At 45.3% G+C, this 19780-nt stretch overlaps 1 protein-coding gene across 2 annotated transcripts; it reads right to left on the minus strand.

Annotated features, from left to right (window-relative positions):
- Nucleotides 1-1486: 1486 nt before the first annotated feature.
- Nucleotides 1487-6668, minus strand: LOC125515431 (disease resistance protein Pik-2-like). Of its 2 annotated transcripts, XM_048680898.2 has the most exons (3): nt 5650-6642; nt 2909-5005; nt 1487-2828 (listed from the first exon to the last, which is right to left on the minus strand). In XM_048680898.2, the coding sequence occupies exons 1-2, from the start codon at nt 6465-6467 to the stop codon at nt 2956-2958; spliced, it is 2868 nt and encodes a 955-aa protein (XP_048536855.1). In that variant the 5' UTR covers nt 6468-6642; the 3' UTR covers nt 1487-2828; nt 2909-2955. The 2 variants fall into 2 exon arrangements, with proteins under 2 accessions (XP_048536855.1, XP_087385137.1); XM_087529011.1 differs by lacking the exon at nt 1487-2828 and having other exon boundaries at nt 4753-5072; nt 5887-6668.
- Between the last annotated feature and the right edge of the window lie 13112 nt (nt 6669-19780).

The following is a 19780-nucleotide window of genomic DNA, read 5'->3' on the forward strand; positions in this document are numbered from 1 at the left end:
CATGGACGATCCCCATTGATTCCTCTCTCTACTATCCAATCCAGAAGAAGGATCCACCAATTGATTAGGAAACAAATACAAATCCTGCGCTATCACCATATTTTCCCCCAAAACACGGTCCGCTAAATCCGCGGATGTCATGGCGCAATTGGTCCCGATCGAACCTTCCCCATATGGAACAGAGGGGATCTCACCTGCTAAATTACGGATCAAATCCATCGCTCTTTCCCTTGAATGCTGCAGGCACCGCTCCCGGTTCTTCGCCCGCCTGAAAATACGCCTTGATCTCATCCGAAGCTCCTTCCAATCCTGCCCGCTGAAGAGGCCCCCTACGAGGCCGGCTCCAGGAAGGGGGGGCTCCTTTTCCGGCGGGACCGCCGGCGCCGAGGCCGCCATCTACTCACTCACTCTGGATCTCCGTCGCCGCCAGATCGCCTGGACGATCGCGGGAGCCCCCGAGGGTTTTTTTTCCTCAGCAAAACTTGTACTGCCATGATAGAAGAGGAATAGATTGAAAGTTTTCTCGCCAAAAAAAAAACGGAAGCCACTGAAGGACACGGGGAGCCGACCGGTAGCACGCGTTCGTAACCAGCGACACTGTCGCGTTAGCACAACCTCGTGGAGATCATATACCACTCCAGCCTCCAGGGAATTCGGCTCTCGCAAGCACTTCATGGTGTGCAGCTGTGCGCGGCGCTGCAGTGCGACAACTTCAAGTACCACTCCCCGGAGTACGCGGTGTCGCCACCACCCCTGCCAGTGGCGGACGACACGCTGCTCGCCTACGGCGGCAGGGTGTTGTACTGGATGAGCGACCCACCAGCAGGCTGTTGTATTCCTACGTCCCGCAGCCGTTCTACCAGACAAGACGGAGGACAACAACATGAACACCAGAGCATGCGCGCAGCAACAGCGACCGGCGCCCATGTCCGAGCGGCCGGAGCCACCGGACCTTGTCATCCCAATCCGCATGCCCCATGGCCAACCGGGTTTTCGCGCCCGCGTCAGAGGTCAAACTTGGACATGGCAGCAACTACCGCCATGTTTCCTTCTCCAACAGCCAGATCTAGAAGGAAGGAGTGACACCGGAGAAATATAAATTCCAAATCTGCTTTATTGAGACCGTAACTACAACTAATCTATACAAGAGACATGAAACTCCGCCCAACTCAACTCCGGCGGTCGCGGGAAGAGAGGGGAGGAGCCAACAGCGTGAAAATTGGGAGGGATTCTAGAAGAATCTGTTTCGCCAGCGAAGGAGAAACCTCCAGAGACCCGGCGGTTGGCTCGGCACAACACATCTCAGTCCCAATCTCAGCCTTAGAGTATAGATCGAACGGTACATATGGCCCAAAGGCAGACACACCATCACCACCAACTCATCTCTACTCTTATAAAAAACTGAGTTGGTGATGATGGTGTGCCTGCCATCCTGCAATATAGACCGTCCGATCTATATCTGACGGATAGAAAGCAAACTATGGCAATTTTGCAAAAAGATACTCGCACCCTTCTCCACATTTGCAGATAAGGCCTTCCCTCGTTCATTTTTGTCTCCCACAAAATAAACAACTCGTATAAATGCATCTTGATGTTCCCTGCAACTTACGGGCCTCTTGCTAGTATTTTTATAGGAGTAGAGACAAGGGCGACCTGAAGACTCATTTGTCCACATTTCTATCTGTGGTATTGGACGCCTTCGAAAATCTGAAGTAGTCCATATCTTCGCAAGGTTTCGTTCCTTCTCACTTACTTCCGTAGATTCTGTTCAAGACTTAATAATCTTCCATTTTCCTGTCAACACAGCTACTGAATCCCAATAGGAATAGCTCATAGAAGCTTAAAATCTGGCAAGATATCCCTCCCAGTTCTGTCTTGCAACCGTCCAGGACTTGCAAACCATGAACGAACAATAGCATCCAGACATTGTGCTAGAATTTTCAAAGGAGTCTGAAACTCAATAACCTGTTCTGAACCTCACGTGTTCACGGCAAGTTCAGTAGCACAACTCGACATTTCTATGAATTCATTCAATGGAATTCCAACGATACATACACTTGGGGTTATATCATAGCATAACCTTTGCATCTCAACTCGGACCGTTGACTGTACTGTACTGCACCCCGTGCGTGCATGTGCATCCCTAACTCCTGAGCTCAACTGGCCCTGCATCTTCTTCCGTAGCACACCTCTGAACTCTGAAGCACGCCACTCACTCACACATGATGAAATACCAGGAATGGCAGCAGCAGAGCATGGGAATGGCTGACTGTTGCGATGTTTCTCATGCTATCACTCACTCAGTTCCATCACAAGTGAAACCACTGCCAAGTGCCGAATAGATGCCGTGGTGGATACTGGATAGGATCAGAGACTTCCCGCTGAATCATTTTTCCTAGCTACTCCTACTGTACATCCCAAATCCCACACCCCGTTTACATCTCTCAGACTGAAACCAGATGGGTGCAGCAGTTCACGCTACAGTAGTTACATAGGATTGATAAAACAATACTGTACAACAACCTGACGGCATATATCTCTCAACCCGGCTGTCTCCACTTAACCGAAGTACTACTTGAGTACACACACAACAGCGAGAACTTAATCGATCCTTACTAACAATAGTAATCAACGCAAAAAAAAACAAACAAACACTGGATACAAGATTCACTGAAAACCAACTAGTACCATGCAGCAAAGCAACGAACACCACTTCTTCTGTGACACCTTTATTTTTGAGCTAACACACGCGTATGTGTTCCTGTCTGAAAGTCAACGTGCATCACCACAGCATTCCAATCACGCGTTTGCATTCACTACAAGATCCCCTGAAAATGTGTCACAACTGGGCGTGAGAAAGGTTGCCTACAGAAAGTGTTGTAAGAAATTTCTGATTGCGATTAAATACCTCTTGCATTGGTAGTCAAATGTCATGATATAACAGTTCCCTGACAGCTAGCTCTCTTCGTCGTCAGTGTAGTTCTCCTCCTCGTCCAAGTTATAAATTATACCAGCCATTCGGTCCCTGATAGATAACCTGGGATGATTGGGATGGCTACTTGCCTCGTTCCTTATAGCGGCATATGCAGCTGAGCTGCTTTTGGAAGATATGTCGACATCATTGCAAAGGGTAACTTCAGCATCTCTCAGACATGGGAGGTGGCCAAGACCCAAGTAGAACCCATTGGCTTCTGCCACTGAAACAAAAAACGGCAGTTCCAACTTCTCCAGCATTGGCAGTGCCCCTTCTTCAAACGTCAAGTAAACTGCACTTGCACAACCGTAAGCACGAATAAGGTAGAATTCCTTCAAACATGGGAATGCAACGCCTTGTACTGTAAGCCTTTCTTTTTGGATAGTTTTGAATGATAACTTCAGACAAAGCAAGGCAGGCATCTCTCCGAGTATCCGCAGATCCTCCTGTGTTACTTCAATCAAATTAAGGTCCAGGTATGCAAGACTGGTGAGTGCTGGTACAATCCACTTTGGCATCTTTGGTAAATAGTAGTCAGTGGTCATCCGAAACATTTGGAGGTTATATGGCAGAGGGGACAATGAATCTAAGAACCGGAGGGGTGTTGAATCAGGAGAGTATATCCATAAAGACTGAAGTTTGCAGGTGCCGAGCTTGCATAGTGAGGAGAGAAACATCTCTTCATGCCTCTTGTATTCCTGAGATCCTCGACCGTCCAACTGTATATGGAGTTCTTTCAAACCAGTCAGATTCCTTAGTTCCTCGACTGCACCTAATGAACTCATGATAATATTAAAGCCCGAGATCGCCTGTAAATTCTTCATATTTCCAATCCCATCTGGTATCTTTGTTTTACCGTAAGGACTGCCGGCCGGGGAATATCTTACAATGAGTAGATGTTGCAACTTAACAAGCTGAATAATCCCAGTGGGCAATTCTTCTATATGTGTATTTCTAAGATCTAGCGTCTCTAGACCATAAAGCCTCACAACTCCTGATGGTAGCTTCACCATGTCGGTGCCCCTAAAGCTCAGGTACTTCAGCTGGAATAGTTTATCTATGCCATTCATATCATACTCATGCAGATTCTGACAATCTTGAAATTCCAGGACACGCAAAACTTCAAAACGAACAAGCCCAGGCAAGTGTTTGATGCAAGTTGAAGCCATCACTGTTAGAGATCGTACATGGCTTAGTTCTTCATTTGCCAATATAGATGCAAGCTCTAGGTCAATATTCTGGACTGATAGTCGTCGAATAAGATCATCACACTTTGCCAAATTAGGTTGACTGTGGCCTACCAAAGAGATGAAATTATTTTCAACAGATTTTGAAATAAGGAACTCAAGCATTATATCATGGACTTTACAAGCACGAGCCTTTCCATCATAGCCAACTTCCACCGGTTGGACCATACTTTTGTTTATTAGCTCATAGAAATGGTTCTCGGCAACCTCTTGTTTGCTTTGTCCACACTCTTCAGAGATAAAGCCTTCTGCTATCCATCGCCTCACTAAAATATCTCTTTCAATCACATAATCCTCAGGATATATACATAGATATAACAAGCAGGTCTTCAGATTAGGTGGAAGGTCATTGTAGCTAAGGGATAGTATACTATTCATTCCTTCTAAGCTTCCGTTTTTGTCCAATGCAGAACCAATGGACCTTCCAACTCTCTCCCACTCATCTTTGACCACGGGTCTGTTTGCCAATAAACTTGATATGCTAATAATTGCCAATGGGAGGCCTCCACATTTCTTCAGTATTTTATTTGAAATTTGTTTTAGCATATCAGGGCAACGGTCCTCGGAACCAAATATTCTTTTGAAAAACAATCTTTTGGAGTGGAGATCACTCAGGGCTTCCATTTCATACATGCGACCATTACCACCTTGACAGCATGATCTTGCTACATCAACATTGCGTGTAGTAGCAATAATTCTGCTACAAAAATCATTCTCTGGGAAAGCATACTTAATAGCATCCCATGCTAATATGGACCATATATCATCAATAACGATAAGATACCTGAAAAAGAGCTCAAATATAGAACATAACAATACCAATATCATTTATAAGGAATTCAAGCATAATACACACAGAAAAAACACTACAAACTCCAAGGGGATGGTAATAAAAAAATGAAAAATCAAAATAAACCAAGATACTCTAAGCATCATGTAAGCTGCAAGTAATCAACAAGTTATTTAAGGTCCACTATGTGCTTATTACATATGTTGCCATGTGTACTTTGCTTACTTAACCGAGACTTCGGACATAGATGCAACACCAAACTAACCAACTTAAGTTTTAAAAAAATCTCACTTTAAGAATGTTTGCCCATGTTCATACACACGTCATTTCAAATACTTGTTTGATTATTTCTGTCCATAACACTTGTTTGAATATGTAATGTGTGTGGTGCCATACTTAGAAGTCAATTTTAATATCGTATACTCATGTGTCAACAACCTACATGTATGTTATTCATGCTTTAAAGGTCGAGGATAAATATTTTGAATCGTTTGAGTATATCACTAATCTTTAACCTCTATACATATTTGTTTACAATTTGATTCTATGTCACTGCAGTATAGTCAGGGTTGTACTAAAAAACTTAAAAAAATGTGGTGATGATGGTGGGGGGGGGGGGGGGGGGGTGTTGAAATTACCTCTTATCTTTTAGGAGCTCTTTTAGTTTCGCAATACATATCGTTTCATCCCAGATGTCGATTCCTTTCACAAAATCTTCCTTGCAAGGCAATTGGGAGATCAAATCCATCATAATTTTCTTTACATTAGGCTTTTGTGAGACAGAGACAAAAGCTTGACAATCAAAATGCCCTTGGATCTTGCGGTAGACCTCCCTTGCCAGTGTCGTTTTTCCGAAACCACCAAAGCCAACAATGGACAAAACCTTGCGATGCTTTGTGAAGCTATTTTCATCTTTCAGCATCCAACTAGCAAGATCATCTCTTGGACCATCAATGCCCACGAGGTGTGCTTCATCAACAAAAAGAGCAGACAAGCGGGGATCCACAACTAAATGTTCAAAGGGAATATCATCTAGCTTGTAACTACTCTTCAACTCTTTTACCTCCTTGAGACGAATTTTCAGATCGTCGATCTGGTTGGCAATTCCATGACGAGAGCCTAACGTCTTGAGCCGGCGAGCAGTCTTGCGGAAGAACTCCTTGAAGCCACCCTGGTGCTGGCCATCATTACCGAGCTGGTGGATGAACTTGTCAATGACATCCTCGATGTCATAGGTCAGCTCCCTCACGAGTGATATCCAATCCTTCACCTGGACATCGGGATCTTGCAGCATCGTGTACTTGCGGACGGCGCCATGCATGCCAGTCAGCTCAGCTTTGAGTGACCGGATCTCACGGCGGACGCCTTTGAGGCGGGCACACTCGCCTTCAAGCAAACCGCCGAGTTTCCCCAGCAGGGGACCTAACACGGCCTGCGAAACACTCACCACCTCCATTGCTTTCTCTATTCCTCTCGGTTTGTGCTTGGTGTGTGTGCTCAGAGTGGATAGAAGAGGACCGAATAATGGGGTACGCACTAGCTGCAAGATTCTTATGGAGTGTTTGCTTTACTTCAGCCTAACCATGACGATCGATAGCTGAGGGTAAACAGTTGACAACATCCTGTCTGGGTCACAGCTCCGTAGGCCTTGTCGGGTAAACAGGAAAAAGATTAAACACAATGGCCTTCTCTCACACATTCTCACCTCCTGTCATATCATAACTTTTGGAGAAAGCAGACGGAGGGAAATGGAGTAATTAAGCGAGCTCTCCTATTGATCATATTTGTTCATATTTAAAACGTGCACTGGTCATTTCCTTTTCAAAAAAAGGAGGTTTAACCCTGGTCTCTGCATCATCCCGTGCACACTACCAGGTTTATTTAGCTCTTTTTCAAATTGAACAACACGCAATTCATGGCCGCAGATTTGAGAACTAGTTACCTTCAGTTTTACATGGTAAGAGCAACTCTAGCCAATCTCCTAAATATTTAGAGGAGTAAACGGTTAAGTATCCTTTAGAGGACTATCCCCAATACTTAAGAGTAGTAAACTTTTTTTTATCAAATTCATTAAATTTTCGGGTACCGCAATAGACTTCACTACTTCATTATTTTATTAAATGACATATCGGTTACATACTTCATAAATTCTTCGCTAAGAGAACCGATCAAACCACAAGAAAATCACACTTTAATAGAAATCCAACTTCTATAATTGCTTCCACTAGTTGGATTAATAATTTCTCTATGTCTTCATTGCCTACATTGTTATTTTTCTCTATTGGCTTCTCGAGCTTGCACACTTCTTTTCTCTCCGTCTTCACACAATATAGGAGTGAAGGCATTTTTTTTACTCGGGCAAGTGAGCAGCCGAGTAAATATAGGAGTTCGCGGTGCAGAGGAGTATAATTTTTTTCTCCTCCTCTGCATGGTGGAGCTAAGAATCTCAATGAGGACGATCCGAGCTGATAAAGCCACAAGCAGCACGAAGCATCAAGAAAAGTCAGAAAGATTAGAGCAATGGAAAGTTATTCCGATCGAGAGCATATGCATATATCCGTTGGCAAGTTGGAAAATGATGTATTGATGGGTAGCACTCGTGATTTTTATTGAAGACATGCACGGTCATGCAATTATTGGCAAGCTGCTCTTTGGTCTATAGGAAACAATATACTTTCTCCAGTGCTTTATACTTCCCATATAAAATTTGTTTGAAGTCAAACTTCGTAAATCTCAACTAAATTTATAGAGAAATATTTCAACATTCAAAATATGTAATCAACATCATTAGATGCATCATGAATTTAATTTTCATATTCTATAACTTTAGTATTATAGATACTGATATTTTAAATTTAAATATGGTACAACTTTACAAAGTTTGACTTCAGACAAATCTTATATGCGAAGTAAAAAGGCCGGCAAAAATACAAGTTGTGCCAAATGTCTCGTTCGCCCCATTACATGCCCCACACAGAAGGTATCATCTAGGTTGTGCCTTGCCTGAAGAATGAGCACGTGTCGGGGGCACGCTGATCATGAAGAGCATCTTGCAGTCAAGGAAATGCCTGACGCAAGGTTCATTGCACCCGACCGTGTCGTGTCACCTGACAAAGAGTAGTCGATGGAGAATATTGTGGCAAGATAATTCTTGCCGAAGAGTATTCTTTTAGGGTTCTTCTAAAGAGAAGGAGTACAATACCCCCATATGGTATCTTGTAGCACAAGGGGCAAATATGTAATCTGACACCTGCATCCGTCTTTCTTTGTGGCATACCCATGTGCGAGCAACATCTTTATATTTTATCTTTCATTCTGAAGATATATCGGCAGTCTTACATAGTTATTTGGTTAACTCCTGCTTCTTTCTTTCAGTTTACTATAAGCCCATATCGTAAATCACCATAAGACAAAAAACAAGGTCTTTCTCACCCTCTCGCGGTGCTCCCGTGGGCGCCCCGAGGGGATCCCATCCCGGCCGCCGCCTCCCTCCCCCTTTCTCTGCCCACCTCCCTCGCCGCCGCTCGGTGGGGCCGCCGGGCGAAGCCCGGCTGGCCGGGGCGGCGGCGGGGCCTTCCTTTCCCCTTCGCTCGTGGTCCTGGCCGACGCGGGACGGCTTCCCGAGCGGGGGCGCTGGCCTATGGTGGGGGCTAGCGGCGTGGCGGCACTCTGTCGGGGTGGCGTCGGGGGCCCCTGGTGGCAGCACGACGGCGACCTGGTGGGCGGCCGCGGCGCGGCGGCTGCGACGGGTCAGATCGGGCGGTGGCGGGCCGGCACGCCTCCAGCCAGATCCACGCGGATTTGGTCCCTGGTGGCAGCGGGCTTCGCGGGGTGGCGGCGGAGGTCCTCGTGGGCTCTGCGTGGAGGTGGATTGCAGCGGCGTGGCTGCAACCATGTGGTCGGCCGGTCTGCGCGCGGCGGCGGGACTTGCTCCGACGTCTGCTTGTCGGCGGCTTTCTCAGGTGGGCTTCCTCCCTCCTCCATGGTTCAGGTACACGCTCGACAGGCAGGGGTGGCTCCTTGGGGTGGTGTTTGTGCGCGCGAGGGCTTGCCGGAGGTGGCAGGGGACTTCGGGTAGGGGGCAGGGGTGCCCCTCCGTTGCATCCGACGGCTGCACCGTGTGGCTGCCGGAGTTCCCTTGGCCCAGATCTGGCCACCGAGGCCACCAATCCTTCCAAGTTGTCTGCTTTGGGGTGGAAGCGGAATCTTCCGCCCCTTTCCGGTCTGCCGCATCTGTACAGTGAATTCGTGGTCGAGGGATGGGCTCGGATGCTTGAGCGGCGGCCCGGATGGTGGTGGCTGGGGTGCTCGTGGGCGGAGCACGCGGCTCGGTCGCTGTCCGGTCACCATGGTCGTGTGGGCGGCATGGTGATCGGAGTGAAGGAAATATGCCCTAGAGGCAATAATAAAGTTATTATTTATTTCCTTATAATCATGATAAATGTTTATTATTCATGCTAGAATTGTATTAACCGGAAACATAATACATGTGTGAATACATAGACAAACAAAGTGTCACTGGTATGCCTCTACTTGACTAGCTCGTTAATCAAAGATGGTTATGTTTCCTAACCATGAACAATGAGTTGTTATTTGATTAACAAGGTCACATCATTAGTTGAATGATCTGATTGACATGACCCATTCCATTAGCTTAGCACCCGATCGTTTAGTATGTTGCTATTGCTTTCTTCATGACTTATACATGTTCCTATAACTATGAGATTATGCAACTCCCGTTTGCCGGAGGAACACTTTGGGTGCTACCAAACGTCACAAGTAACTGGGTGATTATAAAGGAGCATTACAGGTGTGTCCAAAGGTAGATGTTGGGTTGGCGTATTTCGAGATTAGGTTTTGTCACTCCGATTGTCGGAGAGGTATCTCTGGGCCCTCTCGGTAATGCACGTAACTTAAGCCTTGCAAGCATTGCAACTAAATGAGTTAGTTGCGGGATGATGTATTACAGAACGAGTAAAGATACTTGCCGGTAACGAGATTGAACTAGGTACTGGAATACCGACGATCAAATCTCGGGCAAGTAACATACCGATGACAAAGGGAACAACGTATGTTGTTATGCGGTCTGACCGATAAAGATCTTCGTAGAATATGTAGGAGCCAATATGGGCATCTAGGTCCCGCTATTGGTTATTGACCGAAGACGTGTCTCGGTCATGTCTACATTGTTCTCGAACCCGTAGGGTCCGCACGCTTAAGGTTACGATGACAGTTATATTATGAGTTTATGCATTTTGATGTACCGAAGGTTGTTCGGAGTCCCGGATGTGATCACGGACATGACGAGGAGTCTCTAAATGGTCGAGACATAAAGATTGATATATTGGAAGCCTATGTTTGGATATCGGAAGTGTTCTGGGTGAAATCGGGATTTTACCGGAGTACCAGGAAGGTTACCGGAACCCTCCGGGAGCTAAATGGGCCATGATGGGCCTTAGTGGAAAAGAAAAGAGGCAGCCCTACATGGGCTGTGCGCCTCCCCCTTCCCCTAGTCCTATTAGGACTAGGAGAGGTGGCCGGCCCCCTCTTTCTCTTTCCCCCCTTCGCGAATCCTATTCCAACTAGGATTTGGGGGGGGGGGAATCCTACTCCCAGAGGGAGTAGGACTCTCCTGGCGCGCCTCCTTTGGCCGGCCAGCCTCCCCCCTCTAGTCCTTTATATACTGAGGCAGAGGCACCCCAGAAACACACAAGTTGATCCACGTGATCTATTCCTTAGCCGTGTGCGGTGCCCCCTGCCACCATAGTCCTCGATAATACTGTAGCGGAGTTTAGGCGTAGCCCTGCTGCTGTAGTGCATCAAGATCGTCACCACGCCGTCGTGCTGACGGAACTCTTCCCCGACACTTTGCTGGATCGGAGTCCGGGGATCGTCATCGAGCTGAACGTGTGCTCGAACTCGGAGGTGCCATAGTTTTGGTGCTTGATCGGTTGGATCGTGAAGACGTACGACTACTTCCTCTACGTTGTGTCAGCGCTTCCGCAGTCGGTCTGCGTTGGGTACGTAGACAACACTCTCCCCTCTCGTTGCTATGCATCACATGATCTTGCGTGTGCGTAGGAAATTTTTTGAAATTACTACGAAACCCATCAGTGGCATCCGAGCCTAGGTTATTTATGTTGATGTTATTAGCACGAGTAGAACACAAGTGAGTTGTGGGCGATATAAGTCATACTGCCTACCAACATGTCATACTTTGGTTTGGCAGCATTGTTGGACGAGACGACCCGGACCAACTTTACGCGTACGCTTACGCGAGACCGGTTCCCCCGACGTGCTTTGCACATAGGTGGCTTGCGGGCGACTTTCTCTCCAACTTTAGTTGAACCAAGTATGGCTATGCCCGGTCCTTGCGAAGGTTAAAACGGAGTCTATTTGACAAACTATCGTTGTGGTTTTGATGCGTAGGTGAGATTGGTTCTTGCTTAAGCCCGTAGCAGCCACGTAAAACTTGCAACAACAAAGTAGAGGACGTCTAACTTATTTTTGCAGGGCATGTTGTGATGTGATATGGTCAAGACATGATGCTGAATTTTATTGTATGAGATGATCATGTTTTGTAACCAAGTTATCGGCAACTGGCAGGAGCCTTATGGTTGTCGTTTTATTGTATGCAATGAAATCGCGATGTAATGCTTTACTTTATTACTAAGCGGTAGTGATAGTCGTGGAAGCACAAGCTTGGCGATACGACAACGATGCTACGATGGAGATCAAGGTGTCACGCCAGTGACGATGGTGATCACGATGGTGCTTCGGAGATGGAGATCACAAGCACAAGATGATGATGGCCATATCATATCACTTATATTGATTGCATGTGATGTTTATCCTTTTATGCATCTTATCTTGCTTTGATTGACGGTAGCATTATAAGATGATCTCTCACTAAATTATCAAGTAGTGTTCTCTCTGAGTATGCACCGTTGCGAAAGTTCTTCGTGCTGAGACACCACGTGATGATCGGGTGTGATAGGTTCTACGTTCAAATACAACGGGTGCAAAACAGTTGCACACGCGGAATACTCAGGTTATACTTGACGAGCCAAGCATATACAGATATGGCCTCGGAACACGGAGACCGAAAGGTCGAGCGTGAATCATATAGAAGATATGATCAACATAACAATGTTCACCATTGAAAACTACTCCATCTCACGTGATGATCGGTTATGGTTTAGTTGATTTGGATCACGTAATCACTTAGAGGATTAGAGGGATGTCTATCTAAGTGGGAGTTCTTTAATTAACTTGATTAACTGAACTTAAATTTATCATGAAACTTAGTACCTGATTAGTATCTTGCTTGTTTATGTTTGATTGTAGATAGATGGCTCGTGCTGTTGTTCCGTTGAATTTTAATGCGTTCCTTGAGAAAGCAAAGTTGAAAGATGACGGTAGCAATTACACGGACTGGGTCCGTAACTTGAGGATTATCCTCATTGCTGCACAGAAGAATTACGTCCTGGAAGCACCGCTGGGTGCCAGGCCTGCTGCAGGAGCAACGCCAGATGTTATGAACGTCTGGCAGAGCAAAGCTGATGACTACTCGATAGTTTAGTGTGCCATGCTTTACGGCTTAGAATCGGGACTTCAACGACGTTTTGAACGTCATGGAGCATATGAGATGTTTCAGGAGTTGAAGTTAATATTTCAAGCAAATGCCCGGATTGAGAGATATGAAGTCTCCAATAAGTTCTATAGCTGCAAGATGGAGGAGAACATTTCTGTCAGTGAGCATATACTCAAAATGTCTGGGTATAATAATCACTTGATTCAATTGGGAGTTAATCTTCCAGATGATAGCGTCATTGACAGAATTCTTCAATCACTGCCACCAAGCTACAAGAGCTTCATGATGAACTATAATATGCAAGGGATGAACAAGACTATTCCCGAGCTCTTCGCGATGCTGAAAGCTGCGGAGGTAGAAATCAAGAAGGAGCATCAAGTGTTGATGGTTAACAAGACCACTAGTTTCAAGAAAAAGGGCAAAGGGAAGGAGAAGGGGAACTTCAAAAAGAGCGGCAAGCAAGTTGCTACTCAAGAGAAGAAACCCAAACCTGGACCTAAGCCTGAAACTGAGTGCTTCTATTGCAAGCAGACTGGTCACTGGAAGCGGAACTGCCCCAAGTATTTGGCGGATAAGAAGGATGGCAAGGTGAACAAAGGTATATGTGATATACATGTTATTGATGTGTACCTTACTAATGCTCGCAAGCAGACTGGTCACTGGAAGCGGAACTGCCCCAAGTATTTGGCGGATAAGAAGGATGGCAAGGTGAACAAAGGTATATGTGATATACATGTTATTGATGTGTACCTTACTAATGCTCGCAGTAGCACCTGGGTATTTGATACTGGTTCTGTTGCTAATATTTGCAACTCGAAACAGGGACTACGGATCAAGCGAAGATTGGTTAAGGACGAGGTGACGATGCGCGTGGGAAACGGTTCCAAAGTCGATGTGATCGCAGTCAGCACGCTACCTCTACATCTACCTTCGGGATTAGTATTAAACCTAAATAATTGTTATTTGGTGCCAGCGTTAAGCATGAACATTATATCTGGATCTTGTTTGATGCGAGACGGTTATTCATTTAAATCAGAGAATAATGGTTGTTCTATTTATATGAGTAATATCTTTTATGGTCATGCACCCTTGAAGAGTGGTCTATTCTTGTTGGATCTCGATAGTAGTAACACACATATTCATAATGTTGAAGCCAAAAGATGCAGAGTTGATAATGATAGTGCAGCTTATTTGTGGCACTACCGTTTAGGTCATATCGGTGTAAAGCGCATGAAGAAACTCCATTCTGATGGACTTTTGGAACCACTTGATTATGAATCACTTGGTACTTGCGAACCGTGCCTCATAGGCAAGATGACCAAAACGCCGTTCTCCGGTACTATGGAGAGAGCAACAGATTTGTTGGAAATCATACATACAGATGTATGTGGTCCGATGAATATTGAGGCTCGTGGCGAATATCGTTATTTTCTCACCTTCACAGATGATTTAAGCAGATATGGGTATATCTACTTAATGAAACATAAGTCTGAAACATTTGAAAAGTTTAAAGAATTTCAGAGTGAAGTTGAAAATCATCGTAACAAGAAAATAAAGTTTCTACGATCTGATCGTGGAGGAGAATATTTGAGTTACGAGTTTAGTGTACATTTTAAAAATTGTGGAATAGTTTCGCAACTCACGCCACCCGGAACACCTCAGCGTAATGGTGTGTCCGAACGTCGTAATCGTACTTTACTGGATATGGTGCGATCTATGATGTCTCTTACTGATTTACCGCTATCGTTTTGGGGATACGCTCTAGAGACGGCCGCATTCACGTTAAATAGGGCACCATCAAAATCCGTTGAGACGACGCCTTATGAACTGTGGTTTGGCAAGAAACCAAAGTTGTCGTTTCTAAAAGTTTGGGGCTGCGATGCTTATGTGAAAAAGCTTCAACCTGATAAGCTCGAACCCAAATCGGAGAAATGTGCCTTCAAAGGATATCCAAAGGAAACTATTGGATACACCTTCTATCACAGATCCGAAGGCAAGACTTTTGTTGCTAAATTCGGAAACTTTCTGGAGAAGGAGTTTCTCTCGAAAGAAGTGAGTGGGAGGAAAGTAGAACTTGATGAGGTAACTGTACCTGCTCCCTTATTGGAAAGTAGTACATCACAGAAAACTGTTTCTGCGACACCTACACCAGTCAGTGAGGAAGCTAATGATGATGATCATGAAACTTCAGAACAAGATACTACTGAACCTCATAGATCAACCAGAGTAAGATCCGCACCAGAGTGGTACGGTAATCCTGTTCTGGAAGTCATGTTATTAGATCATGATGAACCTACGAACTATGAAGAAGCGATGGTGAGCCCAGATTCCGCAAAGTGGCTTGAAGCCATGAAATCTGAGATGGGATCCATGTATGAGAACAAAGTGTGGACTTTGGTTGACTTGCCCGATGATCGGCAAGCAATTGAGAATAAATGGATCTTCAAGAAGAAGAATGACGCTGACGGTAATATTACTGTCTACAAAGCTCGACTTGTCGCAAAAGGTTTTCGGCAAGTTCAAGGGATTGACTACGATGAGACCTTCTCACCCGTAGCGATGCTTAAGTCTGTCCGAATCATGTTAGCAATTGCCGCATTTTATGATTATGAAATTTGGCAGATGGATGTCAAAATTGCATTCCTGAATGGATTTCTGGAAGAAGAGTTGTATATGATGCAACCAGAAGGTTTTGTCGATCCAAAGGGAGCTAACAAAGTGTGCAAGCTCCAGCGATCCATTTATGGACTGGTGCAAGCCTCTCGGAGTTGGAATAAACGTTTTGATAGTGTGATCAAAGCATTTGGTTTTATACAGACTTTTGGAGAAGTCTGTATTTACAAGAAAGTGAGTGGGAGCTCTGTAGCATTTCTGATATTATATGTGGATGACATATTGTTAATTGGAAATGATATAGAATTTCTGGATAGCATAAAGGGATACTTGAATAAGAGTTTTTCAATGAAAGACCTCGGTGAAGCTGCTTACATATTAGGCATTAAGATCTATAGAGATAGATCAAGACGCTTAATTGGACTTTCACAAACAACATACCTTGACAAAATTTTGAAGAAGTTCAAAATGGATCAAGCAAAGAAAGGATTCTTGCCTGTGTTACAAGGTGTGAAATTGAGTAAGACTCAATGCCCGACCACTGCAGAAGATAGAGAGAATATGAAAGATGTTCCCTATGCATCAGCAATAGGATCTATCATGTATGCAATGCTGTGTACCAGACCTGATGTGTGCCTTGCTATAAGTCTAGCAGGGAGGTACCAAAGTAATCCAGGAGTGGATCACTGGACAGCGGTCAAGAACATCCTGAAATACTTGAAAAGGACTAAGGATATGCTTCTCGTATATGGAGGTGACAAAGAGCTCGTCGTAAAAGGTTACGTTGATGCAAGCTTTGACACTGATCCGGACGATTCTAAATCGCAAACCGGATACGTGTTTACATTAAACGGTGGAGCTGTCAGTTGGTGCAGTTCTAAACAAAGCGTCGTAGCAGGATCTACATGTGAAGCGGAGTACATAGCTGCTTCGGAAGCAGCAAACGAAGGAGTCTGGATGAAGGAGTTCATATCCGATCTAGGTGTCATACCTAGTGCATCGGGTCCAATGAAAATCTTTTGTGACAATACTTGTGCAATTGCCTTGGCAAAGGAATCCAGATTTCACAAGAGGACCAAGCACATCAAGAGACGCTTCAATTCCATCCGGGATCTAGTCCAGGTGGGAGACATAGAGATTTGCAAGATACATACGGATCTGAATGTTGCAGACCCATTGACTAAGCCTCTTCCACGAGCAAAACATGATCAGCACCAAGGCTCCATGGGTGTTAGAATCATTACAGTGTGATCTAGATTATTGACTCTAGTGCAAGTGGGAGACTGAAGGAAATATGCCCTAGAGGCAATAATAAAGTTATTATTTATTTCCTAATAATCATGATAAATGTTTATTATTCATGCTAGAATTGTATTAACCGGAAACATAATACATGTGTGGATACATAGACAAACAAAGTGTCACTAGTATGCCTCTACTTGACTAGCTCGTTAATCAAAGATGGTTATGTTTCCTAACCATGAACAATGAGTTGTTATTTGATTAACGAAGTCACATCATTAGTTGAATGATCGGATTGACATGACCCATTCCATTAGCTTAGCACCCGATCGTTTAGTATGTTGCTATTGCTTTCTTCATGACTTATACATGTTCCTATAACTATGAGATTATGCAACTCCCGTTTGCCGGAGGAACACTTTGGGTGCTATCAAACGTCACAACGTAACTGGGTGATTATAAAGGAGCATTACAGGTGTCTCCAAAGGTAGATGTTGGGTTGGCGTATTTCGAGATTAGGTTTTGTCACTCCGATTGTCAGAGAGGTATCTCTGGGCCCTCTCGGTAATGCACATCACTTAAGCATTGCAAGCATTGCAACTAAATGAGTTAGTTGCGGGATGATGTATTACAGAACGAGTAAAGAGACTTGCCGGTAACGAGATTGAACTAGGTACTGGAATACCGACGATCGAATCTCGGGCAAGTAACATACCGATGACAAAGGGAACAACGTATGTTGTTATGCGGTCTGACCGATAAAGATCTTCATAGAATATGTAGGAGCCAATATGGGCATCCAGGTCCCGCTATTCGTTATTGACCGAAGACGTGTCTCGGTCATGTCTACATTGTTCTCGAACCCGTAGGGTCCGCACGCTTAAGGTTACGATGACAGTTATATTATGAGTTTATGCATTTTGATGTACCGAAGGTTGTTCGGAGTCCCGGATGTGATCACGGACATGACGAGGAGTCTCGAAATGGTCGAGACATAAAGATTGATATATTGGAAGCCTATGTTTGGATATCGGAAGTGTTCCGGATGAAATCGGGATTTTACCGGAGTACCGGGAAGGTTACCGGAACCCCCCGGGAGCTAAATGGGCCATGATGGGCCTTAGTGGAAAAGAGAAGAGGCAGCCCTACATGGGCTGTGCGCCTCCCCCTTCCCCTAGTCCTATTAGGACTAGGAGAGGTGGCCGGCCCCCTCTTTCTCTTTTCCCCCTCCGCGAATCCTATTCCAACTAGGATTGGGGGGGGGGGGAATCCTACTCCCAGAGGGAGTAGGACTCTCCTGGCGCGCCTCCTATGGCCGGCCAGCCTCCCCCCTCTAGTCCTTTATATACTGAGGCAGAGGCACCCCAGAAACACACAAGTTGATCCACGTGATCTATTCCTTAGCCGTGTGCGGTGCCCCCTGCCACCATAGTCCTCAATAATACTGTAGCGGAGTTTAGGCGTAGCCCTGCTGCTGTAGTGCATCAAGATCGTCACCACGCCGTCGTGCTGACGGAACTCTTCCCCGACACTTTGCTGGATCGGAGTCCTGGGATCGTCATCGAGCTGAACGTGTGCTCGAACTCGGAGGTGCCGTAGTTTCGGTGCTTGATCGGTTGGATCGTGAAGATGTACGACTACTTCCTCTACGTTGTGTCAGCACTTCCGCAGTCGGTCTGCGTTGGGTACGTAGACAACACTCTCCCCTCTCGTTGCTATGCATCACATGATCTTGCGTGTGCGTAGGAATTTTTTTGAAATTACTACGAAACCCATCATGGAGTATGTCGTTCAATGGTGGTGGCGCGGTGGTCCGTACCCCAATATGGTGACGGTGAGTGTTGGCCGGGGTGAAAGCCCGCTCTGTGTGGTCAGGCCGGCGGCGGCGGCGTGCTAGCGTCGTCCCCTTCTTGAAGGCGTCGTCGCGGTATCTCACCTGTCGCCATGGTGCTCCGGGGGAAACCCTAATCCTTGGATTGGGCGGTGGCGGCGCTCAGGCGTCGTTCCCTTCTTGAAGGCACCGCATTGGAGCCCATTGTTCGTCATGCACGGCTTCTCCTCAGCGCGGTGGCTCATTCATGGTTGAGGGCTCCGTCGACTTCATAGTAGGGCTTAGTGTTCATCCGATGTTTGCTTGGAGTTGCTTGGGGTAGTGTTGCTGTTTTCAGCGCCCTTGTATCTAGCCTTAGGTGCGTGTGTTGTGTTGTGGTGGGTTGTGTGTTTGTATCAGCTTGTTTGGTGGTGCTTGCTTTATATATAAAATGGGGGAAAATCATTTTTCGTTAAATCACCATAACCAAACTATTACACTGCGCCCTATCACTATCATTGGACTTCACACTCGCTATCCGGGTTAGGCTGCCTGTAGTGAAAATATTGTAGTAGCTAGTAATGCATGCCAACTAGATAATTTTTGTGAAATGACATAGAACTAAATAAACAAAGAAATGGCTAAGTATCATATCATGATACCATACCATAATAAATACTGCAACACTATATGTCTTGCATGACAATAACTAAGGTCATTTTAAGATACTAGTCTATAATACTATAATGCATTGCGAAAGTATCATGCATGATACTACACATTACGGGCATCCTTAGATGACAAGTCCTCTTCTTTTTTTTTGCATGGCCGATAAACACAGACGAAATAACTCACATCTAATTATAGCGGGACTTGATTGGACGAAGCGCCTTCCAAAGTCGGACTAAACGAAGGCCATATTAGTATGTCCCCTCTCCAACCTGCAGCAGTAGGGATGGCAATGGGTATCCATTGCCCACATATCCGGCAGGTAAACGCTATTAGGGTAAGGGAATGGAATAAAAAGTTACCCATGAGTGTATAAATAGAAAAATCTGTAACCCATCGGCATCTCGTAGGCGTGTACGTGCAGCTACATTTCTTGTGATTCACTCAACGTAAACATCAATAATACAATGCTGCCTGAACGGTTTCAGAAAAAGAAATGCGTTCACCATACAGTAAAAGGTCGCTCTGTTCATTCTCACTTGGGGGGATCCCCTGTTTCTGGCTGCCATGGAAGCAGAGCAACTCTGTTTCCTTCTTCATAGTTTTTTTTAGGAAAGGGAGAACCCAGGAATTTCTGCTTCTCCTGTACAGCCCGTACTGTGTAGAAGCCCAATAACAGTCACTGGTATGATGACTCAGTCGTGCATTTAACCGTTTCTTCCCCTCAAAGAAAAAAGCTACTGTTTCTCACAAAAGTTAACTTTCCTTTTTTTTTCTGTTTGATCTCGCATCTCGAGATATGATCGACTGTAACCGGACGACCAAATGACTCATTTGTCGA

The sequence above is a fragment of the Triticum urartu genome, chromosome 6A (genome assembly GCF_056163025.1).
Source record: "Triticum urartu cultivar PI428250 chromosome 6A, HENAU_Tu73, whole genome shotgun sequence".
Taxonomy (NCBI): Eukaryota; Viridiplantae; Streptophyta; class Magnoliopsida; order Poales; family Poaceae; genus Triticum; species Triticum urartu.

Excerpts from the sequence above, each read along its gene's own strand:
- LOC125515431 (XM_048680898.2), bottom strand. The coding sequence starts at position 6,467 with ATGGAGGTGGTGAGTGTTTCGCAGGCCGTGTTAGGTCCCCTGCTGGGG. Across the intron at positions 5,006-5,649 it reads GAGCTCCTAAAAGATAAGAG|GTATCTTATCGTTATTGATG; the intron begins GTAATTTCAACA and ends GCTCTTTTTCAG.